This window comes from Calliopsis andreniformis, chromosome 4, assembly GCF_051401765.1.
Source record: "Calliopsis andreniformis isolate RMS-2024a chromosome 4, iyCalAndr_principal, whole genome shotgun sequence".
NCBI classification, from domain to species: Eukaryota; Metazoa; Arthropoda; class Insecta; order Hymenoptera; family Andrenidae; genus Calliopsis; species Calliopsis andreniformis.
In genome coordinates this window covers 11,352,873-11,376,939 of record NC_135065.1, presented here as the reverse complement: position 1 = coordinate 11,376,939, position 24,067 = coordinate 11,352,873, and the positions used below count along the sequence as shown (strand labels likewise).

Here is a 24,067-nt window from a genome sequence, read left to right as displayed (position 1 = left end):
TTTCTTTTGTATTTAAATCTTGTCGCGGATGGTTCTTCGCAGAAGAAAAAAACGGTGCGAGGTGGTACCGTTCTTGCGAAGTTCAGTTTAGCTCCAACGAAGTCGACGTACAAGCATAACTCTTCCGTAACGGAATTCAGTTGCATCGTTAACTACGAGCAGGATGTTTGGACTTGTCGTAACGTTTCCGAAACTGGTCGTCTTTGATAGGATGTGTTAATTGAGGGACTCCTAAGCTCGATCTCTGTTGCTTTCCGACTCAGAAATCGAATTATTCAGATGTATTACGCGCTTCCTCTTTTTATTTTTAGAGGCAGACGTCTGTCGAAAACAGAGACATTAATATTATAAAATATGTTAATTATTTAGATGAGACTGTCTGGTTCATCCAATTAGAAAAGAATCTGTGTTCAAAAATTTTCCAAGGAAGGATTTATTATTCCCTGTCTGTGTATCACGAGGCGCTACTACTTCGAGATATCTAGATTTCACGTATCGCTCGAAAACTGTTTCCAATTCACAATTCTATGCCCTATACATAGGTCAGATGACTTCACACCTAACCGTCTCCCACGTAGAGTCTCCCCCCGACGCTATCAAAAGCTTCACGTGGCCAGTTTCACGCTATGGTGACCAGCATGACTCTCACCATAAATCCCCTGGTGTTCTTTTCTGCATCGACCTCCCGTCGAACTTCTCGATAACCCGCAGGCCTGAGTAGGTGAACCATGCATCGAGACGAGGAGTGTTCTCCTCCCCCTGCTCTCTCGAGGAATCCTGCGGGGGTGTGAAGGGCGAAGGGCCTCCTAAACGCGCGTGGGCCCGCGTGGGCCGCCCCCTGACGGTTCGATAACCGAAGATTCGCGGCGGCGAGCGAAATTACCGAAATTGCGGCCCGACCCAGCCCGAGTACTTGACCTCCCGTGGCCCCTGGGCCCTGCACTTTGGGCCCCGAGTTCACCGACTTACCGTGGGATACTCCCCGCTGGAACCAACAAAGGGAACAGCGTCCTCCTGGATGAAGTCATAACGCGGTTACGATGGGTTCTGTGGCTCGGCTGTGGTTTGGTTTGTGAGTGAAGGGAGGTCATTGGGCAGGGGTCGAAAGGGTTCGCGTTTTTGGGAGGACGTTTGGAGGGTAGGCTGATGGTTTCTGGGGGGTCGTGATTGGTCTTTAAGTTGAGTAGTGTATAGGTGATTACTGGTGATTTTATTAGAGCTGATATTTTTTGTAACTCGCGAAGCGAAGTGTAATTGCGTTATTTGATAAATAATTTTATGTTCTGCTTTTTTGTACCTTCAATTTTCGGGCTTCTGCATCTCCTCTTGCCTTACTCTCGACAGAGACAATCATAACTGTATCCCGATAACTATATTTACAGGCATCGTAAACGAAGTACCTTGGTTGCATAAATCCCTTCGACATTTATTAACTCTTATTAACGACCATGTTCGTGGTTTTATCGTTCCACCTGCTCTGCGCGAAATTGTATTGTCTTATCGAATTGGAAATGCAAAGAAATAGGACGATAAAGTTCATTCATTTACTCATCACATTAAGTATCATAAGAAAGAGCAAATTTATAGTTGTACTTTTTCGGGGGTATAATAATTACTTAGAAATAATATAATCGAATTATTTCCATTTATTCCCGGTAAGGACTCTATCGAAGCGAATAAGTAAAGAGGACTTCAATTGTCATTTTTCCTCTAGATGTCCTCGATACTTTCTCTTATTCTCGAATTATTTATCTTCCTGTGAACGTTCCCTGAAGTTTCAATTAAAGGAGTTCAGTCGATGGAATTCGCAAAGGGTAGAAAATACGTGAAGGGGAAATGCGACGTCTAGAGGCACAGTGGAGCAATGAGAGCGTTTCAATTACCATAATCTCCGTGAACATGACGCGTCGTCCCATCAGAAAAAAACATGCAAATGCTCGTGGGATCGAAGGCACACTCGTCACCTTCCGACAGCGGCCGAAATGCGGCTTCCGGAAGCTGGACGTACCGTTAGATCATTAATTAAGCTCCCTCAATTAAGGAAGATTCGTTCGAAGATACGGACGCTGCAGGAAATGGGTAAAATGCTGACGCTACTTTATTTCTACTCTCCTCTTGAGGAGAATCCTATTTTCAACGCCAAGATCGTCATCGTTTCTATCGAATAAATTATTAACATTAAAAGGAAGGTTGAGTATTTTTCTTGATTGAAAGTAGGTTAATTGTGGGCTGTTTGTGAATGAATATTTTGCTTACAATTTTGCGAAAAATGAATAGGACAAATCAAATTTGAGTTCCGAAAAAGTGTAGTAAGAGGATTATGAATGGAAACTGTTGTTTTGAACATAGAGGGTTGTTTTAGTTAATGGTAAAATGTATGAATATTATGGAGCATAAAGGAGAGAATTTTAATTAATCCCTTCACGTCCACTCTCATTTCATTCTAATTATTTTCATTTCCATTTGAATTCTTTCCATTCATTTTATAGTTAGTACACTACTCGTAAGTATAATTAATATCTCATTGAGAAAAGAATTCATTTACTGCATCCAAGGGAGAACAGGCACAGGCTAATGAAATGACTACTCTTTTAATTTTCCTAGTTTCGTTACATAACATCTATCACCTCTCTGCTATCAATTTAGAAAAAAAAAGAAGTAGAATAAATAGTCTAAAAAAATGGAGTGTTCTGAAACAGCCACTTTAACGTGTCATAAAATTCTCAGAACCAAGTAACCCGAAAAGGCCTAAATTACAATCGACAGCGAGGGGTGAAAAGGCTCGACGTAGGATCTCTCGCGAAAGGCGTGCCAAATCGTCGAGGGGGGAAACGCTTTCGCGTCGATTTATCACCGAAACCGGTTGACGATTCTTCAAAGTTAATCAGTTTTTCTGTTCATGCAATATTGATGAGAACAGCAGGACCATCCAGCCAGTGGCGTGATTTCGTGCAGCATCCCTTAATGTTGCTACAATATCGTCCGTTTAATGACTAATATAAATGCAAATGTCCGCGAAGAGAAGGTGGAGCGAGTTTTGAGGCATCGCCGAGGATATCTGAGGGCCGTGAACAGGCAAAAGTAGCTTCCCACCGTGTCGAGGGGGGTAAGCTCGGACCACATTTGAATATTCACGTGTTTGAATAATCAATAATAGGCGCGTCGCGGTATGTTGCTCGCCGCGGCGACAGATTAATCTAAATGTAAATGATCGTAATGTCTGCGAAGGATTTTAAGATGGTCGGGATGACTCGAAATACGAATTGCTCTGCGCGGCTAAAAACCTCTGGACCTTCATATCGTTCCTGCACGTGCTCTGAATTATCGTGATTTCGAGCACGTGCTTGAAATTGGACCGCGCCACACCGCTAGCTCTGTGGAGATATTACGGATCCCCCATAAATTGTGTTTATGGAACCGACCGAATCCTGTAATAAACGTACTTCTTTTTATTATTTGCTCCAGTGTTCCTGTTTCACTTCAATTTTTAATTTAAATTCCACGCTTTCATTTATCCTGTACCATACCATACAACTGAATTGAAATTTTTCAATAGCTTCTGGATTAAAAAACGAATTAAATTTCCCTTCATCATCCATAGAACGTTAATTCCGTTTCATTATCTGGAGTCGTTGGGATCTTTCGGCTCTTTATTCCCGCGAATATAATTTCGCAACGTCTCGAGGCACGTTCCGCCGCCAGTTTCCTGGTGACGACAGCCGCATCTAAACGTATCCGCGCAATTAGACTGTTTTCCATACCGTTTCGCCGTTAAACGGCCATTATTATGCTCACATTGTAGCAAGAGGCCGAAGGTTCCCAATGACGGGGGGCCTTGCTACGCGGCTCAATGTAGACGGAATAAAGGGGGTCTTGTACCTACGTTTCTCCAACAGGATACGATCTAAAACAGTGATCATAATGGAAACTCCTAGACAACGTCGGTAATGATCGGCAATTAACAACGTGCTTACCGAGTTCTATTGTGGAACGAGTGTTCTAAGCGGTACAACTGGATTTCAATTTAATTATCGCTCTGCTGCTGCAATGCTTTAAAGATGGATGGACTTATCGTTGTTCTGGTTTGTCGAGTCGAGTTAGAACAAAGGTGCTCGATTGTGGTTACGGTTCTTGGGCCTGAGCGTGCGATTACTTCTTTGAAGGTTAACGATTTGAATATTTAATTATTGAAATATTGGAGAAATGTCAGGACTTAAAATCATATTTCTGTATTTTGTGGTAGCCTCACGAATCTTTGAATACTTCGGGCTGAGTGCGCACAATGCCAGCCAGGTCAGCTTTGTTTCGCTCTTTTATTTTATTACGTCATAAAATCAGGCAATTATACCAGTGCTCTTAAAGAGTGCTCATCCCAGAGCGTTCGCAAGAGAGCCAGCAGAGAAGGGACAGGGGGAGGTCAGAAAAAAAGAGGGAAAGAAATCGTTAACCTTCGCGATTCCGATGACCTTCCTACGCGAAGTGTAATTAAGGAGTCTAACGTCGGTCTGTGATTGCAGTGCGGGTCGTTAAGGAAGACGTAAGTGTCATAATTTCGCGAAATTAATTTTGCGTTCGGGAGAATTAACTGTTGTCCTCTGGGAGGAAAAGCGAGACGCGGCTCGATTCGTGTTATTTGCTATAGAGTCGGCAGAATGTGAACTGGTGCTGCTGCTATTGCCGTAAATAACGTCGTGAAACTGTATTGAGAACGGGCCGTAAAATTTGTGTAATCCAATCGAAGCGAGATTTTACAAGACCGTAAAAGCTTTCCTCCTTTTTTAGCAAATTATCATTGATTGTGTCCACCGATTTGATCGTATCAGACAAATGGCAGATTACGTCTATAATAATGAGCATAGACTTAATATAAACCCAATCCATGAGAAAATGAATTGATTCGATGATCGCTAATTATAAAGTCGCGATGTTTTATTCGTAGAGTATTGATTGAGCTATCTTAAAATATTCAAAATGTGTCTAATGGCGCTATTAAACAGTGCTTCTTTCATTGTGATATTCTAGCTTAATAGTCATTCCTCGTCTTCCTTTTAATTACAGCATTGTCAATTTGCGAGACTTATAAATATAAATATGTCGATTGTGAATCCAGTGGTTTCCTTCAACGTGCCAGGAGTCGAATTTTTACGAGTTCACGGTATCCATTATATCCGTCCCATTCATCGTGAATATTCATCGCTGCTCGCGATGGTCAATTTGTACCTGGTGGTGCCACTGAGAATTCCTCGTATATTTAACGACAGAGTGCCGAAGGAATCCTTACAATTCCAATTTCTATCGGCCTTAATGTCCTTTGGTATTATTAATCACATGGGGTGCCCTGTAATAAGCGGTGCAGCAAAAGCAAATACCTTTCCGAGCTCAATTTATACATCGATACCTCATTTCTGGCTTATCAGGGACGAGAACGAGAAGAAATAATAATTTCAAGAAATGAGGAACACGTCGCATTTACAACGTGAAAACGCTATAAGATAATATCGACAGGATTTCGATCGTAATAGCAATAGAGACAATTTCATTTTTCCAAATAGCTTCTCTCAACAAAGTGCTATATAAAAAATATGCAAATCCTGAGCGATAATTAATCTATGCAAAGGTCCCATTCTCTACACAAATCTCTACAGGAAATTTCGAACGAAGATCGATCGAGACCATTTACAGGAATTCAGCACTCGACAAGAGCAGAAGATTAGATTCGCCAGAGGCGTCGCGACTCGAACACGTTCCTAACTCGTTGTTTTAGACATCCTGAATCAAGCTGATTCATCGAGGATGACTCGATCGGTTAATTACTCGATAATTGAGGTCCTGGCGAGAGAATTGAAAGCCCCTCTAGTTCCGTCACGACGCGTCGATTACGTTAAGGCCAGAAATAAAAATTATGCGCGGCGAAAAAAATATGCTATTGCGTAAACTGTGTCTCAAGGAGGGAGAGGGTCAGATCTGCGATCGGGTATCGATAAGCCCGCGTTGATCATGCGCTCGGCGACGAGCACCGCGACGATAGCAGAGGTGCATAAATAATCGGACATAAATCACGGACTCCCTTTCTATTCTTAGACCCCGAGTCTCGAGCGATCATCTTCTTCCACGCGTAATGTAATGTCCTTATTAAAACCGATGCGTCAGACTGTCGGTGGTCATCGTTCCTGAGGCCTACTCTATAGAGTTTTGGGGTAAGGAATATTCAAAGTGGCTGCAATAAGCATCAACCGTCCGTTAAATCCTCTAATCACAGAACCATTAGACTGTACACACAATCCAGCAACTCTCTAAAAATTCCCTCCAAGGAATCATCCCTTTTTGCTCGCAGCTCGCCCTCTCGAACACCTCCCACTCCCATTGATCTCCCATCGGTATTAATTCACCGTGGCGTCGATGAGGCCTCGACGACACTCGCCGACAGCCGACAGTCATCGAACAACGAGCAATTAATAACAGTCGATGCCCAGGCAGCCCGATAATTTGCAAGCACGTTCAAAAGCGACCGCGCCAAGAGCCGTCTTTAGCGCGCTCGGGGCCATCATAATTCAATATTTGAATTGCAATTAAAACCGATGACTCCGCAGCCCGCCCGTCATTTCATCCTCGAACTGGCGTTGGGTGCTCCCTTCTGGCCGATTATCATCGGGAACCTAGGCGGAGGGTGAAAGGAGGAGACGAACAGGCGTAGCTTTTCCTCGGTCATTTTCCCCGCGATTGGACTCTCTCGTTTTTCGTGAGAAAGAGAGGAGGAAAAGGAAGCGTCTCGCTCCTCTCGAGCTCGTTTGCGATCTTAAGCGGCGCGTGCTCCCCTTCCACGGATTCTGGGCCGTGCTGGTGGCAGGTAGGAGGAATTTGAAATTCAAATCAGAACCAATTGCGTTTCCCGGCTCGTAGGCGTCCTCGCGTCGCGTAAGAGCACCCGACGTGCAAATTCACCTTGCTTTCGGCAAACACGCTAAGCTCTCCGAGTCCTCGACGCTTAATGAACGCGGAGAGGACTCTCACTAGCTCCCATCGACGAGTTATTACGCGCCCCGCGATCAAAGACCGCTCCCTGGCTCCCGTGCACCCTGCCACTCGATTTCCGTTTCCTGCTCGCGGGAGGGATCGTCTCTGTGTCAAGGGGAATCGCTTTCTTGGGATATTTTCTGTGGCCTGCTTCCTTGCTTTGTGCCATCTGCTCACGGCTGATCCTTTAGAGCGCTTGTTTGCTGTAATGGTAATGTAATTAAAAGGTCATGATTTATTTGCTATTGGCTGAGGTTTTTGTCACTGTCAGTATTTACTTGGAATGACAGCCGCCTAGTGGGAATGTTTCCTTGTTAGTGAAAATAACGATGGCAGGAGTCATACCTTGCGGTGCGATTATCCGCGGAGGTGAAAGGTCGTGGACGGTTGATTTTCGATAATCGAAGCCTGTCGGCCGTGCTGCTCCGCCCCCGAGATCGTTATGCGTCCGCGCAGGACATGTCGCGATTAAAACGAGTAGGAAGAGTCGACGTGAAAATTACAAGGAAGCTGGAATTTCTATATATAGCGCTTACTACGAGCGTTGATCCGAGGATAGATTGAGACGGTGATAAATTCGATTAAACGATCTGTTCAGCTGACGGCGACGAACTCGTCGATTCGTGTGAGTATGCGAGCCACACTTTTCTAGCTTCGAGTAGAGCTTAGGAATATAGGATAAAATGAAAATGTAAGTCTGTGTTCTTTCGTAATTGATTTATTAAATATTTGGTAGGATACAGTTCAGGGAATATTTGATACTTCTAAGAAATAATATCCACCATGTTTCTTTTACTGTAATCGTTTATTCGTGCTATTAATTATAATCGAAATAAAATAAAATATGGTACAAAAAGGGATGAAGTTTATATCTTTTGCGGTTGCTGGCCCCTCGAAACTCGAAATCCTTGAGCTTAGTCGACGATCCTGTGAGCCACACGTTTACATGTACGCACGAACCTTTGAACAACATTCTTGAGGATGATCCTAAATCGAGTGAGATTAATTATTTCTCTACGTCTAATTAATGTCCCCGTCGCGTGGAAAGTAATTACATACACGAGACGCGTCGCCATGCATGCAGCTTACCCGCCTCGATCGAATTACAATCGATTATCCAACACTAGAAAATGTTAATGTAAATCGCCAGGATACAATATGTAAGTATACTTCCCTTCAGTATCCTACGCTTCCATATACAGTGAAACATTATTTCACACAATTCTACACTGCATAAGTCTACATAACATTGTTCTCAACACTATAGAAGCACTCCTCAAGTATATTAACGTTACTCAGCAGTACTTAATCCTCAGCCACGACAACCCCATCCCAAACCCAGGTGAGCTCTAGCTGAAAATTACTCACCACTACAATCACAGTCACAGAATAACTCACCACTACTCTACACTTCTCAACACTAGTCTACAGTACTCCTCACACTACTCCTCACACTACTCCTCACACTACTCCCCACACTACTCCTCACACTACCCATCACTATTCCACACTACCTCACACTACTCCACACCACTCTACACCTCTCTACACCTTTCTACACCTCTCTACACCACTCCACACCACTCCACACCACTCCACACCACTCCACACCACTCTACACCACTCTACATCACTCCACACCACTCCACACCACTCCACACCACTCCATGCCACTCTACAGCACTCCACACTACTCCAGACCACTCAGTACTACTCCTCATTGTTCCATAATATACTGCACTGTTTCACGGAACTCCATACCACTGCAATATACTTTACATCACACTGAAAATTTGAAAATTGCTACTCACAAAAATGGGAATTGACAAGTGGCGCCACATAGGGCCAGAAATTGGAACTAAAATTAGAAATTATATTTTTAGTTCGGCCCTGAGCCGCTAGATGGCGCCACCTGTCAATTCAAAAAATGCTCCTCGCGAAAATGGGAATTGACAAGTGGCGCCATCTAGCGGCGAAAGTCGGAACTAAAATAAGAAATTTTATTTTTAGTTCGGCCCTGAGCCGCTAGAGGGCGCCACTTGTCAATTCCGAAAATGCTCCCCACGAAAATGGGAATTGACAAGTGGCGCCATCTAGCGGTCAAAGGGTTGAACTAAAAATAAAATTTCTTATTTTAGTTCCAACTTCTACCGCTAGATGGCGCCACTTGTCAATTCCGAAAATGCTCCCCACGAAAATAGGAATTGACAAGTGGCGCCATCTGGCGGTCGAAGTCGGAACTAAAAGAAGAAATTATATTTCTAGTTCGGCCCTGAGCCGCTAGATGGCGCCACTTGTCAATTCCCATTTTTGTGCAGAGCATTTTCGGAATTGACAAGTGGCGCCATCCAGCGGTGAAAAGGTGGAACTAAAAATAAAATTTCTTCTTTTAGTTCCGACTTCTACCGCTAGATGGCGCCACTTGGAAATTCCGAAAATGCTCCCCACAAAAATAGGAATTGACAAGTGGCGCCATCTGGCGGTCGAAGTCGGAACTAAAAGAAGAAATTTTATTTTTAGTTCGGCGCTGAGACGCTAGATGGCGCCACTTGTCAATTCCGAAAATGCTGCGCATGAAAATGGGAATTGACAAGTGGCGCCATCTAGCGGCTCAGGGCCGAACTAAAAATATAATTTCTTATTTTAGTTCCAACTTCTACCGATAGATGGCGCCACTTATGAATTCCCATTTTCGCGAGGAGCAACTTTCAAATTTTCAGTGTGGTGTAAAGTATTTTGGCGTGGCTTGAAGCGCTGTCGAATAGTGTGGTATGTTGTGGTGTTGTGAGGAGTAGTACTGAGTGGTCTGGAGAAATGGGGAGTGGTTTGGAGTAGGTTTGATTGGTTTGGAGTTGTGTGGAGTGGTGTGGAGGGGCTTACAGTGGCGTGGAGTAGCGTAGAGTTATGTGGAGTGGTGTGGAGTGGTGTGGAGTGGTGTGGAATAGTGTAGGATGGTCTGGTGTGATGTGGATTGGTGTAGAGTAGTGTGGAGTAGTGTGGAGTAGTGTGGAGTAGTGTGGAGTAGTGTGGAGTAGTGTCGAGTAGTGTCCAGTAGTGTCCAGTAGTGTCGAGTAGTGTCGAGTAGTGTCGAGTAGTGTCGAGTAGTGTCGAGTAGTGTCGAGTAGTGTCGAGTAGTGTCGAGTAGTGTCCAGTAGTGTCCAGTAGTGTCCAGTAGTGTCGAGTAGTGTCGAGTAGTGTCGAGTAGTGTCGAGTAGTGACGAGCAGTATGGAGTAGTGTGTAGTAGTGTTAGAAGTTAGTGTTGGGAGCAGTACAGAGTATGAGAAACCACAAAAAATACAGGATTACATATTTGAACTATCTTTTCTTAAGATTTTAGTGCTACTTATCTGTTGCTGCTGTCAGAGATCCGTGCTACTTTCCCTACACAGTGTACTGAACTAAAGATTCAACTTTATCCTGTAGAATGAAAACGAATAACCCACACTTACCGTTTAATCCCCCGTATTACCCAACGGCAAGGTAGAAAACCTACTCCAAAAATCCCTCGCCTACCACAAGTACCAATAGTTGCTGTCAAAACTTCCCCAAGTTAGATAAAATCCCATCTTCAGCCTAGGAGCAGTGGGATTAAACGCACACGATCCACTGGAGTTCCTCTAAGCCACTCGAACGATCGAACTTTGATCTCACCGCACTCAACCTTTCCGATTTATGCTGCCAACAAACTTGCAGTGTCTAACTTATTCCCAATCGAGATAACAGACCCCTTCGAAGCCGTAGCAACGGTGAATAGCATCTAGGGCCGCAGCAGATTCAGCGCCAAGATCTGCTCTATATTTTAGGATCAGAAATCAACGATTGAGCCTCAAGAACTGCCCATATCCCGCCTACAAGTGTAGACGGCCTGTTCTTCCGCGTCGTTTGAGCCATCGACGCAGAAACAAGACGACAGTTGGTGTGGTTCTGTTAGCGATCTGGCACCACCTACTTAATGCAGGCGAATGCAAAGCGGTTCTTCGGTTCTCTGACGCGAGTGAAGATGCTCTTCTCAACGAGGCATCTGTGGCAAATAATTTCCATCCTATCTTAATCGTACGTAGCAACATTGTGCTTGAGTAGATGGGCGATGAGTGACGGGAGCCTGCCGCTTGAATACTGTAATTTCTATCCACGACCTGATTGTTTGTAGCCTTTGGATTATGGGGAACGCCCTTAAGACGGCGCAAGCGACGTGTACGAGGGAAATAAAAAAAGATAATGGTCGAACTGCTATCGATTGGATATCAGGGCTTCAGAGAATCTATGGATCGAATGCCGAGTGATGTTTTCCTACGTGATACTTCGTTAATTGGATGTTTTCTGTGCTACTTGACTATTTGATACGATTATATATGTCAAAATGTGGCTTTATGTATGCGTATAATTAGAAATAAATTTTTTGACTTTTATTTTAAGATTTTTATTTCTTTCTATCATCCTCCCATATCCTATGAAGTGCACAATTTTTTTTTACCTTCATTAATATTTTCAACATAGCGATCCGAGCTTACAAACACCTTGCGAAACTCAATAATGAACTTCCTGCGAGTTTCATTAACTTCAGCCAGCCAGCTTCGTCGCAAAACCAACGTTCGCGTTGGAATTAACAAGCCCAATGTCCGCGTAACTTCAGCGCCGAAAGTTTAAATTTAACGCGATTCCACTGGCGAATGTTAATTACCGGCGGCGTAAACAGCGGCGTAAAATCAAACTTTCGATGTCTAATTTAACGCGGCTCCTACCCACGCAGCTGGCACATGCGTCAAAAACATGCTCTGATTCCAGTGCAACTCATTCACTTGTGCAAAATTTATTCTGCGCTATTCGACGACAAAACTACTGATTCTACTATTGTAACTTTTTAATCGAAGTTAAAAGTGTACATAATTTTGTCTATTCATTTTAATTTTTTCTCAAGACAGAATTCAAAATTTCGTGGAGGAAATTTATCATTGGCCAGCAGGAAAATATGACAGTAGTAAAAAGTTACTTACTCCGCCGATTCAGTTGTGCTTTCATTCAAAAGTCTATCAGGACGCACAGGGCCTGTTTCCTTGATACGATGTCTCGTGTCTAGCCCGAGGCGTTTCTCAGAACTCCGCTCTCGATTTTGCTGACGCCGAGAACCTCAGAAAAAGGTGCAGGCTGGCAAAAACCAGAAACGTGGCCACGCGACGAGCCGTCAGTCAAGAAAAACCGAGACAGCAAGTGTTGTTCCGTTTCGCTCTGTCTATGCTACGTCTGTGAGAGCCGGTTTTTTCTAGGGGACTACCTTCCATATGGCAGAAAAAACTTGTTCGCAGTTTTTTTCGGAGCCAAGAGAAACAGAGAAAGAAACGCACACGTGCGCGAAGGACAGACGATTCAGGGAATCACAATTCTTCTGTCTTCAATGAATGACAGTTTCTTGCGTGAGGGAATTGAATTAAAGAAGTCCATTCTGTACAACAGTTACTCGTTTTATTACTGAATAATAGATTGACAAAAACAGTAAAATACATTTAATTCGCTATTTATTTTCTGCCTAATTGTGAATGAAAAAACGTAAATCAAAATGTACATATATAATTACTAAGGTCTCACTGAAATATATTCCCGCTAGCTAAACACCCAGCCACTTACAAAGTCAATCACAGTACCCAGTCACCCCAGCCAAATAGACTCACCAACGTCGGCCGTCGAGCCAGCAGACTGTCGCGCGCGATTTTCATTCTCGGCGTTTAATTAATGAAATTCCAGGTGGCAGGTGAACCCCCGAAGTGGCGTGGGTGGAGAAGCTTGCGGGTTTTCGCAACGAGAAGCTGCCGTCTCGAACCCTAGATCCATGGGCAGAGCCGCGTTCAACAATCTTCGAGCGAGCTCGTGGAGGGAATTCACAATTAATGGATTTCATGGCTGTCGGCTGAGACGATTCTGGGCGACAGCCTTTCGCGTCGAAAAGATCGTCTGGGCGAAAAACGGGTTGAGAAGAAAGAGGTGGCAGGAGAGGGAGCATTTTTACTATGTTTCTGATCTCGACGCTGGTGGCCGCGCAGCTGTGTATCCGTGATCGGTGCAGCTAGTGCGAGGAGATAAAAGCCGATCGAACCTCGTCGAATCGATCGTGAACGATCGGGGGACGGGCAGGAAAAAAACATTGTGTTTCTAGAAACTGGATTCTGCATTCTTCGTCGTCGCTGAGGCTACTGTTGCTCCCCGAGGGATCTAGCTCCAGAAGAAACCGATGGCATTGAGACCTCCGCGAGGCCACTGGTGTCTTGGCGAAGGCAGACCTGAAAACAGATTGAGATAATGATAGTATATGCTCTAAAACTGCTGCATGTATACGATTTATATCGCTCTTTCGTCGCGCACTATCTAACAATCAGATTAATATAAGTCTAGCTGAACTGAAATTAATCAGACGGCGAGATGAGCATCTTTGGTGCTCCAGACAAGCGAAGTGACAAGAATATTGGAAGACGGGGGCTTCAGTTTACATTAGACGTCACCTCCACTTGATCCTCAATTTACCTCGCCATATTCCTAGTCCAAAATTAACACTACTGTTACCTAGTGAAAGCTGTCATCCTCTGACAAGCTAAAGGAAGCGTCAGGCTCGCAAAAGACAGTTCCTTTAGCTCCAACAGGAACTTTCCCTCGAGTTTAAAACTACTCGAAGACGGAACACAGTCCAAGCAGCGATTGATCAATTGAATTTCATCGACATGAATGGATCCTGGACGTCCCACGCTACGAGTACGTCTCCTTCGAGTTTTTCTTCCCAGCGAAATACACGTTTCCCCTTTTTCCGTAAGGGAGATCGATCGGTGATTAATCGAGCGCCATCCACGTCCCGTGTATCTCCTCGGTGGAATGCGAAGGGAGGAGACGCCATAAGGGCCAGGACGATGACAAATCGCACGACACGATCGGCAAGACGCTCGACAGTCCGTCCGACTCGGGCCAAGCACCGACTTACGGCGGCTCTGCCCACGCCGTGGAACAATAACCTGTCGCCGATGACGGGGCCGATCGATAACTCATCTCTGGACACTCGATTTAACTCGGCCTCTGCTTCGCGGCCCGGAAAGAATCCACGGCAGAATCGTTCTGCACGCACGAATAGCTCTCCCGCCCGCCCTGCTTCACCCTTTCAACAGAGACTTTTTTGCTCTCGGAACACGGCCTGGTCCGCGGCCCAGTGCATTTTCATTTTTCATCGTTATTCGATGGGACAGCTATATTTGTACACGCGAGGAGCAAACGCGCGACGCCATTTATGGACCCCTACTTTCGTTTCTGGCACCCCTCTCTGGATTAAGCTTCATCTCTACGCGCGGAGATGGATATTTACGCGAGATCCCTTGGATCGGCGTTGTTGTCATCAGCCTGCCTCTAAAGTAGGATTATCGTGTCTCGAAACGGTGACGTGGCCTTTAATTGCGCTCTCAACAGGCATAAAATTAACGCGCATACTAATCTATGCCAGCCGCGGTAGTACTCCACGTCCCGTTATTACTTACCTCGCAAATGAGTAAACATTCTCATTGGGGGCAACAAGCGCGTTCTCTCCGAGAAGATTTATCGATCATCGTTAATGTAATTGTATTTACGTGCGGGCGGTCACGTGTGTGGATTCCTCTCGGCTGATCTTTGCAAGTTAGGAGCGTTTCCACACGTTTCCACACTTTTCCACCTTTTCGTCATCCCTCGCGACGACTGCACGGTTTCCGTTGCGACCGAGCGTTAACGAGCTGTCAAAGGAACAGTTACTCCGCCATAATTAACGAGCCTTCTTTTATGCCCCGCTGAAACACTGCGCAGAGGCAGCGTACGACGCTGATTAGGCAAGCGCGCAAAGAAGGCTAATTAAACGTTCGCTTACGATGCCGTTAGGCCGTTCTTTATTAACCCCTTGAGCGATCAACCCGCTCAGGAACGCTTTGGAGTCAGATTTCAGCGTGCTTGCCTCTTTGTGATGGCGATGTCGCTTCTCCCTGCTACCTACGGTTTGTTAACGCTGATTTCGCCGACTGATAATATCGGCCGTTGACGAAGAGTCTTACTTTCTGCTGGGATAAATACCTGATGATGGGAGCGACACAAGAGCTTGCCTCTGCTGGCCAACACTGTGCTGAGAGACGAGTTGTTTACTGATTGCACGCCTTAAGCCGCGTTCCCACTTCAGGAGAAATTAGGATTATTATTTGGTATTATATTAGCTGATAATTGTTGGGGTATCGAAAATGGTGGAGTTGTACTACTTTCGCTAGTGATGCAGCTTTGTTGAAGCGAGTTCTGAATTGATTGAACTGAACTTATTGGACCTGTTGCCTAAATTTTGTAGTACTTTTAGTGTATTTTAAGTACACAATTTTTCTAGTAATTGTAAGTAGTTTAAATAGTGTTACGAAGAATATATTTGAGAATTCTTATGTTTCCTGTTTTCTTCTTCCGCTAACATAAGATGTATTAGCGCTCGGTTTGAACGATGAGAACGTCAGTCTTGAAAATCTCGAGGGGGTCACGAGTGAATGCATATAACTCTTTCCACACGTGGTTGTATCACCCTTATCGATTGAGTATTGAAAGCTTCCGTGATCATAAAGATTATTCGAAATTCCCACATCCTCGAGTTTCCTTCTTTCTTAGCCAACTTACAACTTCCGAGTTACCAGCGTGGCTTATCAAGATTTCAGATGATATCGATACACGAAGAAAGGGGCTCTGCATTTTATGATCCTGCCCCGACGTAGTCTCACGATCCAGCATCAAATAAAAATGTGGAAAAAAGGACGAGGTAAAAAATTCGAAACGATGGCTCATCAGGATATTAATTAAGTATAATGATATAGAAAAGGGTCATTAGTTATCGGAAGAAATGGGAGCTAATTGGCTGACCAATTAGTAGATATTCTACTGTTGTAGTTTTGATGACAGGCTGAATCAGAATGTAGGATATTATTTTATGGAACTTCTAGTTAATTTGATATCGAGGTGGGCAAAGAAACTTAATGTTGCGAATGATATAGTGTGACTCAAAAAACTACAATATTGTAGACTTCTTTGAGTATTCATAAATTTTAAATCATGAAAAATGGATGAAGGTTGCCTGCAAATAAATAGTTAAATAAAAAGTTATAAATCAACGCACGACCAGACAAGTCGATTTTTTCGTCTGTCAATTGACCACATTACACATCTAAAGTGCGGATAATCACATCTCGATATTCAATTATCGATAATTCAATTGAAACTAATCCTGCTCGATAATTAAATATCCAGCGCGAATCATAATTAAATATTAATTCTTTTTACAGCCAGATGTGTGTCGCTTCAAAGACGATGGCGACTCGATGGCGTTAGACATTTTCCATTCGTTAAGTCATATATCGTAGCATAGAAATTAACGCATTATATAAATAGGTGAATACGATCCAGGACTCGTCAGACAAACGTACTACTTGTTTGCTAGGATAATCTTGTCGTAGAAGGCAAACATTTTTAAAGCTCTTATGGGGTTTGTTAAATAAACGTCTGTTTAAATAGCAACGATGTCGAGTACCCTCGGGAGTGTAAACTTCATCTGGATTGTAATTACGTTTCAAGGGTGGGGTTTTGGTGAGCTGAAATTCGGAGCAAGATGCAACGTGTGTTATCTCGAGTTGCTGGCTCGTTGAATAGATTATAGTGGTTCGTCGAGAGTTCTGACAGTATGCATTAAATTTTGGAACAGGTTTCATTTGTTTTAGTTTTTGCTGTGAAACACAAAGAAGTCTGTGGCTCGAAGGATCCGACGCGATATTTAATTAAATTAGTTTCTGGTGGTTTTTATCAATGGTTCTTAAGCGAATTAACTTCAACCGAGATCTGATCATTTTTTTGGTCCCTTTTAATTAGCGTGGCGACTAAAATATTGAGTCTATAATTAATTACCGTGTACGCCCATTTGCTTCAAAATACGAATATTTTAATGGGGTGTTATAGGAGATCTCAGAAATGGGTAATGTTAGAGGTCATAGGTCAGAGCTCTCTATATCGGTTCTACGATTAATAAAAAACGCAATAATTAGTCTAGGATTATGTTTAGATAATTAGCGTGAAATAAGTGAAATAATTTCCAGCAATCTATGTCTATAAAGAAAGCTGATATCATGAAATAAAGCGTTACTGCTGATATTAATTTATCTTAATTCAATTACCAATTTCATGCCCGCGATAACATTCGACCTTTGAACTCGACTCGACGATCCGTGTCCTCGGACCATGATTCTCCCTTCTGTTTGCTCGGCAGACATTGACGAAACACTTGACAAACGATAGAATGGTGATGCGTCGGTGGTATTTTATTGGAATCGGAATTACGAAGCTTCGGAATCGTCGAGGCCACTGAAAGTGACGTCACCCACACGAACGATGATTATCTGCGCTCAGGTACACGGGGCCTTGACGTGTCTTCTCGTCCCTGTGACTGATCAACGTCCGTCTAATGATCTATCGATCCCTTTCGTCCGAGTTCGAGTCCGTGCCGCGATCAGGTGACGGTTTGAACTTTGATCTCTGCTCGAAGTATAAGTGTACCGTGGTTCAGAAGACGAGAAACGAAGGTAACTGTCCTTTAGACAATATTTATGATGCACCTTATGAGCTGCAGTAAAAAATGAATTGTCTTTTGAAATAGATTGCTGACTTCAGGGTTGGAGAAGGTACAGAAGTGAAAGAAGTAATAAACAAGTGAACTATCAGGTGAAGTTATGGTTCCAGGAATTTGTACACTTGCTACGATGATGTCATTATCAAACTGGTTAGACAGCTCTAAGAATAAGTGAGATAATACGATAGTTTATTGGACAACGTGGTTGGACAGAGATGCTAAACCATTTAAAAAATTATTCTCAAGTATAGAAACATTCACTCGTATTTTTAACGATATCCTCGCTATCCTAGATCATCAAAAAAAGGTCGCAAAAAAGGCGAACGACCAAAGAAAGCAACATCAGAAATTCCGCGAAATAAATCTAACTCCAATTGAAATGTCTCAAGTGAAACCGAATAAGGTGAAAAGCAAATTGAGACGCCGACAATGAAACACACCTGTTCGATGAATCCCCAGCAAATTAAGCCATTCTTCAGCGTCCCGAGGAGCTCCTAATTTTCCGGAATCCAGAGTCCAAAGACAGACAATTTCCCTTTCCCAGGCGACAGCTCGTTACGAATCGACCCGCGATCCGTGATTAACGAGCGCATCTGCGTTCGATTCGTTGGCGTCATTGAATTTAATGAAACTCTATGGGGACGCGTCTGCGCCGACGTGATCGCAGCTGCGAGTTTACAGGTGTCCCGAGGCGCCTCGAGACCGCGAATTTCGCGGCTGATACGGCGAGGAACTCGAGTCGCTTTCCTCGAATCGATCGAGGTCGTGGCTATCGATTCGCGAGTAAATCACCGAGTTTGATCACGCAGAAATTAATGCGCTCCTTAGGAGTCCATTACAAAAACCTCGTCTACTCAATAACTCTGTGGAAACGACGTGTGATTTGTTAAACAGCTGGCTTCCTGACGTGCTACCTTCCCTGTATCGATAGAAATTTTGGAGTTGCTTGTTCTTTGCGTGAATTGAATACGGGAGTGAAGCCGCGTGATGAAATTTTGAGAATTTTAGAATCGAGGATCGTTCATCACACTAATCTACTCAAATTGAAGTCTGCCCTATTTCTGTAAAATTACAAATTATCAGAATTTCCAAAAATTCATCCCTTAATCCCATATCCCAGCTCACACAAAACTCCCCTATTTCTCAAAAAATTCAAGATACTCCTATCTCCGCAGACTCACCTTTAATTTCAGCCTCCCAATCCCGACTATTCCAAGTTCCAGTAGATCCCAAAGCCCAGCACGCGTCGAGGCCTCAAGGAGCCTCATCACCGTGACCCTGGTCGAACATAAATTCCGCAGCCAGTGTCCCTTAAAAACCACCCGTACAAAGAATCCCAGCCGCGTCCCGTCTCGAACGGCGGGCAGGAGGGGGCGGAGAAGAGAATCCTTATCAGATCGCATTCAGCGTCGATGACAAACGTCTGGGTGGAAACGAACGACGCGAGGTATTCCGCGAGGAGCTGGCTACGAGATCCATTGCTGCTCGTCCTCATCCTTGCAAGGACGTTCGTGCCCCGCTCCCCTTCCCCCTCGTAATTGCCGTCGTTTAATCGCGCATAATCGTTACTAATCGACCGCGAACGCGATTGCGGCATCCGCCTCTTTACTGCCACGATAGTAGGGATAAGGCCCACCATACCATTTGTTACGGGATGATTGTGTGGCTGGGCCTGTATGAGCAGGAGGAATGGAGCCTCCCCCTTCTCTACAGAACTTGGAAATCTCGTTTTGTCGATCTTGGGAGTCGCTGTGTACGAGTCTTTAGTTAATTAGGGCGACTATCGGAGAGGCTGAATTTGGACTGAGGAATTTTTGATCCTTAAGTTCTTTGAGTTTTAATGTTTGAAAATTGGAATAACTTAAGAGTTATATTATTTTTACATTTAGGTATTGAACAGGTATTTTAGAAATATTTAGTCACTCGCGTAAAGCGGATAAGTAGATACTATCTATTAGAAGTCTGAATGGACAGTGTTCAAACTGCGAGTGAATACTGACATCTGACCAGACTCCAGAATTATCTGAAACTTGTTAAGATTCATAACAGAAAGTGTGCAGAATGTACGTAAAAACCGAGAAAACGCTGAAACGATGCTCATTGGTATTCTCACACCCTAACCGCGTGCTCCATGAATACTTTGAAAAAAACAAATAGGAATGTGGATTGGAATTCACAGGTGCCTGGAATTCGGCTGACATTAAGCGATAAAAGAATAGGTCCACAAATCTCACACCGCGATGGAGGAATCCCATTCGCACAGTAAATTAATCTCTGCATAATTCAATAAAATCTCTGTACGCAGCCAAGCTTTGTTCCATTAAAGAACGCTCATACATCCAGCATCGAAGCCAGAAAATCCCCTTTTCGAATTCTCGTGAAACCTCAAGGTCAAGCAGGATGGAGAGGTAAAAAAATGGCGGTGCCATGACACCCCGTAGCGATGGCCACGGTTCTGCAAGGGTCTGCGGCGCGCGGAGGTGCTCGCTCGGCGAAGAAAGAAGTCGAGTTAAGCTGGCGCGCGGATGGACGCGTCCCTGAAGGGTTGCAGGAGGCTTTTCTGTCCGCGGGACAGGCGTACGTGTCCCGTGTGTGTACGTGAGGCCCAGCACAAAGAGAGAAACGCTGACGCGGGCCGTACAGTGTCGTGAAGCGGCGGAGAATTAAGCCAGACGATAGCTCGAAGGCCCCGGCCTTGGTGTAACGAGTCACGCGGCGCAAAGTCGAGAGTCACGCCCCGCCGTGAGAAAATTAATTGATATACATTTTTGCTGGCTTTCGATCCGACTCCCTTGCACGCGCGAACCCTGCCAACACTCTGCAGTCTGGTCCCCAGCGACGAGGCATGGCGCTTCAGAATACCGAAAGAATTGTGCGTTGTGGATTGTGGGTTGACGCTGGGTGGAGGGGTCATTGAGCTTAGAAAAGTCAGAGTCCATCCGTGACAAGATTTTTCATATCTGAAGTTGAATAGACTCTTTTTTTCTCTTTATCTACGTCTCAGTAGATATTAGTAAATTTTCTCTGTTTTATGGCCTGCATTTGGGTCAGACAATTTTGACGATATTTTTATTATATTCTTACCGAGTATCAAATAAAGGAATATGTAAATCTTCTTAATGGTGGTATCATTTTTTCACTACCCTTCGGTTCACGATTTTTCTTAATTTTACGTTAAGAGGTAGTGAATGGAGAGATGCCTCATTTTAATTAACCCCTTAGAATTAAACCTTAAGCTCACCTAGGAGAACGGTGCATCGTCGAGCGGGTCCTTACGAATGCATTTCTCACGATCCACGTAGTGGTCAGGCCCTGTCTGGCTCGTGGTGCTCGTGCAGAGGGCCCGATTTTTCCTCGGCGACACTTCCACCCCGAGCAGGCCCCGCAGAGGTGGTTCGTGGTAACGGAAGTGGGCCTCCTCTCTCGCTCTGACGACTCAATCGCGGTTCCAAGGCAGCGAAGAAAATGATGGAGGCCCCCGATAAAATTCATGAGCCGAGCGGGGCCCCGAAGTGGCGAGCACGCGAGCGATTAGCATAAAGGAGCCTCATTAGCAGCACCACTCGCCGAAATGTCAGGCTCGTCCTCTCGTCGTCCACCCGGAACCGAGCCTGTACGTCCCTCGACCTTCCAACGGAAAAGGGCCCCCAGTTCGTGGTCATTCTGGGGAATATCGACGACGACCATCGTCCTGCTCCCGTCTTCCGACGTGTCGTGCATGGAACGAAGGCGCGGTAACCTTTACTCCCCCTCAATATCAGGGATTACTGATTCGATGTGTGTTTGATTGAGTCTTCTGCTTCTGTCTTTTTTTGGGAAGACGAAGCGAGGACTTGCAGTGGCTCCGCAGAATCATTAACTTCAGATTAATTTGGGGTGAAGAGAAGATTTTCAGGGTTTTCTTCTTTCCTTCCGTTTTTTTAAGATTAGGGAACACTATTATTGTTTTTAATTTGTGTTAAGAGTGCAAGATTTTATTTAGATTTTTTTGAATAACATGGTAAACGAGGCTGTGAACATAAGATTGCAACTGAAGATGGGTAATAAATGAGATTATGCTGCGAGACCAATAGAATTTCACGGTATGATTTTTTGTTTAAACCCATAATCTTTTTATGGATAACGTTTCCAGTAGGCGGTGTGGATTATTGCTTTATAGACGCCAGTTTGAATTGCTTCGTTCTTTCTTTTCATTTGTTTAAGAATACCTTCACTGTTTTATGAGACACTTTCAGGAGACTCTTAAACACGCAGATTATTGTTGATGGATGCTGCGTCGCTGGTTGATGGGATATTTTATGCACAAAGAGATCGTGAATTATTGCTGGGTAGATACTGCACTTTGAGAGTTATTTTCTTCTTTTGTGAATTGTTCCTTTGGGTTTTTTAAAACTTGAAAAAGTTTTCCTGCGCCTATTTTTTGTGTTCTATAATAGTACCTAAATACCTCTAGGTTGTAGTATAATCAAGTAGTTCGAGAACTAGTAGATTCGCCCAGTCAGTGGTCAGACACGCCAGAGATTTTAATGCCAACAGTAGTGATATGCTCCATCTCACTATTACACTAAATATAATACCTGAATATCTCCTCTAGCACGTAGTATAGATGAGTAGCTCAGGGGCTAGTAGATTCGCCCTGTCCGTGGTCAGACACGCCAGGGATTTGAATGCCAAAAGAAGTAATATCTTCCACCTCACTATTACACTAAATGTAATACCTAAACATCTCCTCTAGGGTGTAGCATAGATAACTAATTGAGGTACCAGTAGATTCGCCCAGTCGGTGGTCAGACACGCCACAGATTTCAATTTCAAAAGAAGTGACGTATTCTTCCTTACTATTACAGCAAATAGAACACCTATATAATACCAATATAATACCAGCTGTTTAATTGTAGTACTTGCATGTACAGAACAATTGCAAATGGTCATTACCGAATCTAATAAAAAACCGAGGACAGTACTGAAACAAGCGGGATGCAACTAATGCGAAATATCTAGCGTTACAGCGAATGGAAACCGTTTTCCCTGTGCATGAAGAGGTCATCGTTAAAGCTCCATTGGAATGGCTCGTTTCCGTTCCGCGTGTCGAGGCCTCTCCGCGCGCATGCATGCGCATTCACGGCAACGTTTGAGGGTGAAAAAGTCACGCGAGTACCGTAACAATGAGTCGTCATGGGAAAAGGTGGCCTTAAGACGGCGTCGAATGGACACTAATCGCAAGTACCCTCCGGCGTAATCCTGATGAGGCTGTTGTTTGATTCATCGCCGAGCTTACCACGTAACTCATTTTGCTCTCCCTTTTGTCCCGATCGGGTTCAACAATGATGTGCAATACGAATTACTGTCCACTTCATCGATACATAGTCATCCCGAGTAGCAAGCAAGGATCTTGCAGGAAGCTGCGCACCATTGTCGACAAGCTGTGTAGTCTCATTCATAGAAAGAGGAAAGGGAAAAGGAGAATACGAGTGTTCCTTGCTGTGGCTTTCGCGTATTTTTTACGCGTCCGAGGATAAATATTCTGTGGCTAATTTTTCCGTGTTTGATGAATAATTCGTGGAAACGTTGCGATTGAATAAAGGCTCGTTCGACGATATAATTAATTGGAAACGTGGCCAGATAAATGATGTGGAATAAAATGAACATTAGTGTAAGGAAATATGAATGTGCAGCTATCAGAAAGAAATATCGGATAACTACAGGCATTATTTAGCGAAACCTTATTAACTATCCAGAAAAATACAGCAAGATTTATTGTACTACTATCTCCCAGACAATTTCCCTGACTCATAGTCGACTATTTATTCGAATACACGTAAAAATAACTAAAGCCTCAAATCCCCTACTATTAGCCCCCTAAAACCCTTTATTTCCCACCCACTCCCCGCTGAAGAACTCCGCGAAAGCACGCGAAATAAGAGAAGCTGGAAAAAGATTACAGGACTAACCAATTGAAACGATCGCAACTCCTTCGAACCTGGCATGCCCTCCGCCGTCAGTGCGTCACGATCAGAGATTTTTCTTCCCACGCAGCCGTTTTCCCCGCCACCCCCGACGCGCAGCGTTCACGCTGGTATTTCCTTGATAGGGAATCGAACGCGCGTTGGCGGGGATGCCAGCGGCGGCAATAACGAGAACATTGTTAAATTATCGGAGATCTCGCGTCATTATGGCCGCGGCTGCGAGGCTCCCGCCGCGGTACGCCGAGAATCTCGCCGCTTGAATCGGCTCGCCGCGAGGCAAGAAAAGGGGGATTAGCTGGACAAAACGAAAGAACAGCCGCCGGTGGATGCGGGTGTCGCGGCGCGATAATATAAACACGCCTCGGGCCGAGCTCCCGCCACGATCCTCCTCCCCCGCCGCGTCGGCGAAAAATAAACGAATCGACCACGGTGGAGAGTTAATTCTGATAC

General features: G+C 44.3%; 1 protein-coding gene across 1 annotated transcript; it reads right to left on the bottom strand.

The window, feature by feature from the left end:
* Positions 1-13,073: 13,073 nt before the first annotated feature.
* Positions 13,074-21,143, bottom strand: LOC143178534 (uncharacterized). Its single transcript, XM_076377259.1, has 2 exons — positions 20,893-21,143; positions 13,074-13,287 (listed from the first exon to the last, which is right to left on the bottom strand). Exons 1-2 carry the CDS (start codon positions 21,141-21,143, stop codon positions 13,074-13,076), a joined length of 465 nt encoding a protein of 154 aa, XP_076233374.1.
* Positions 21,144-24,067: the final 2,924 nt, after the last annotated feature.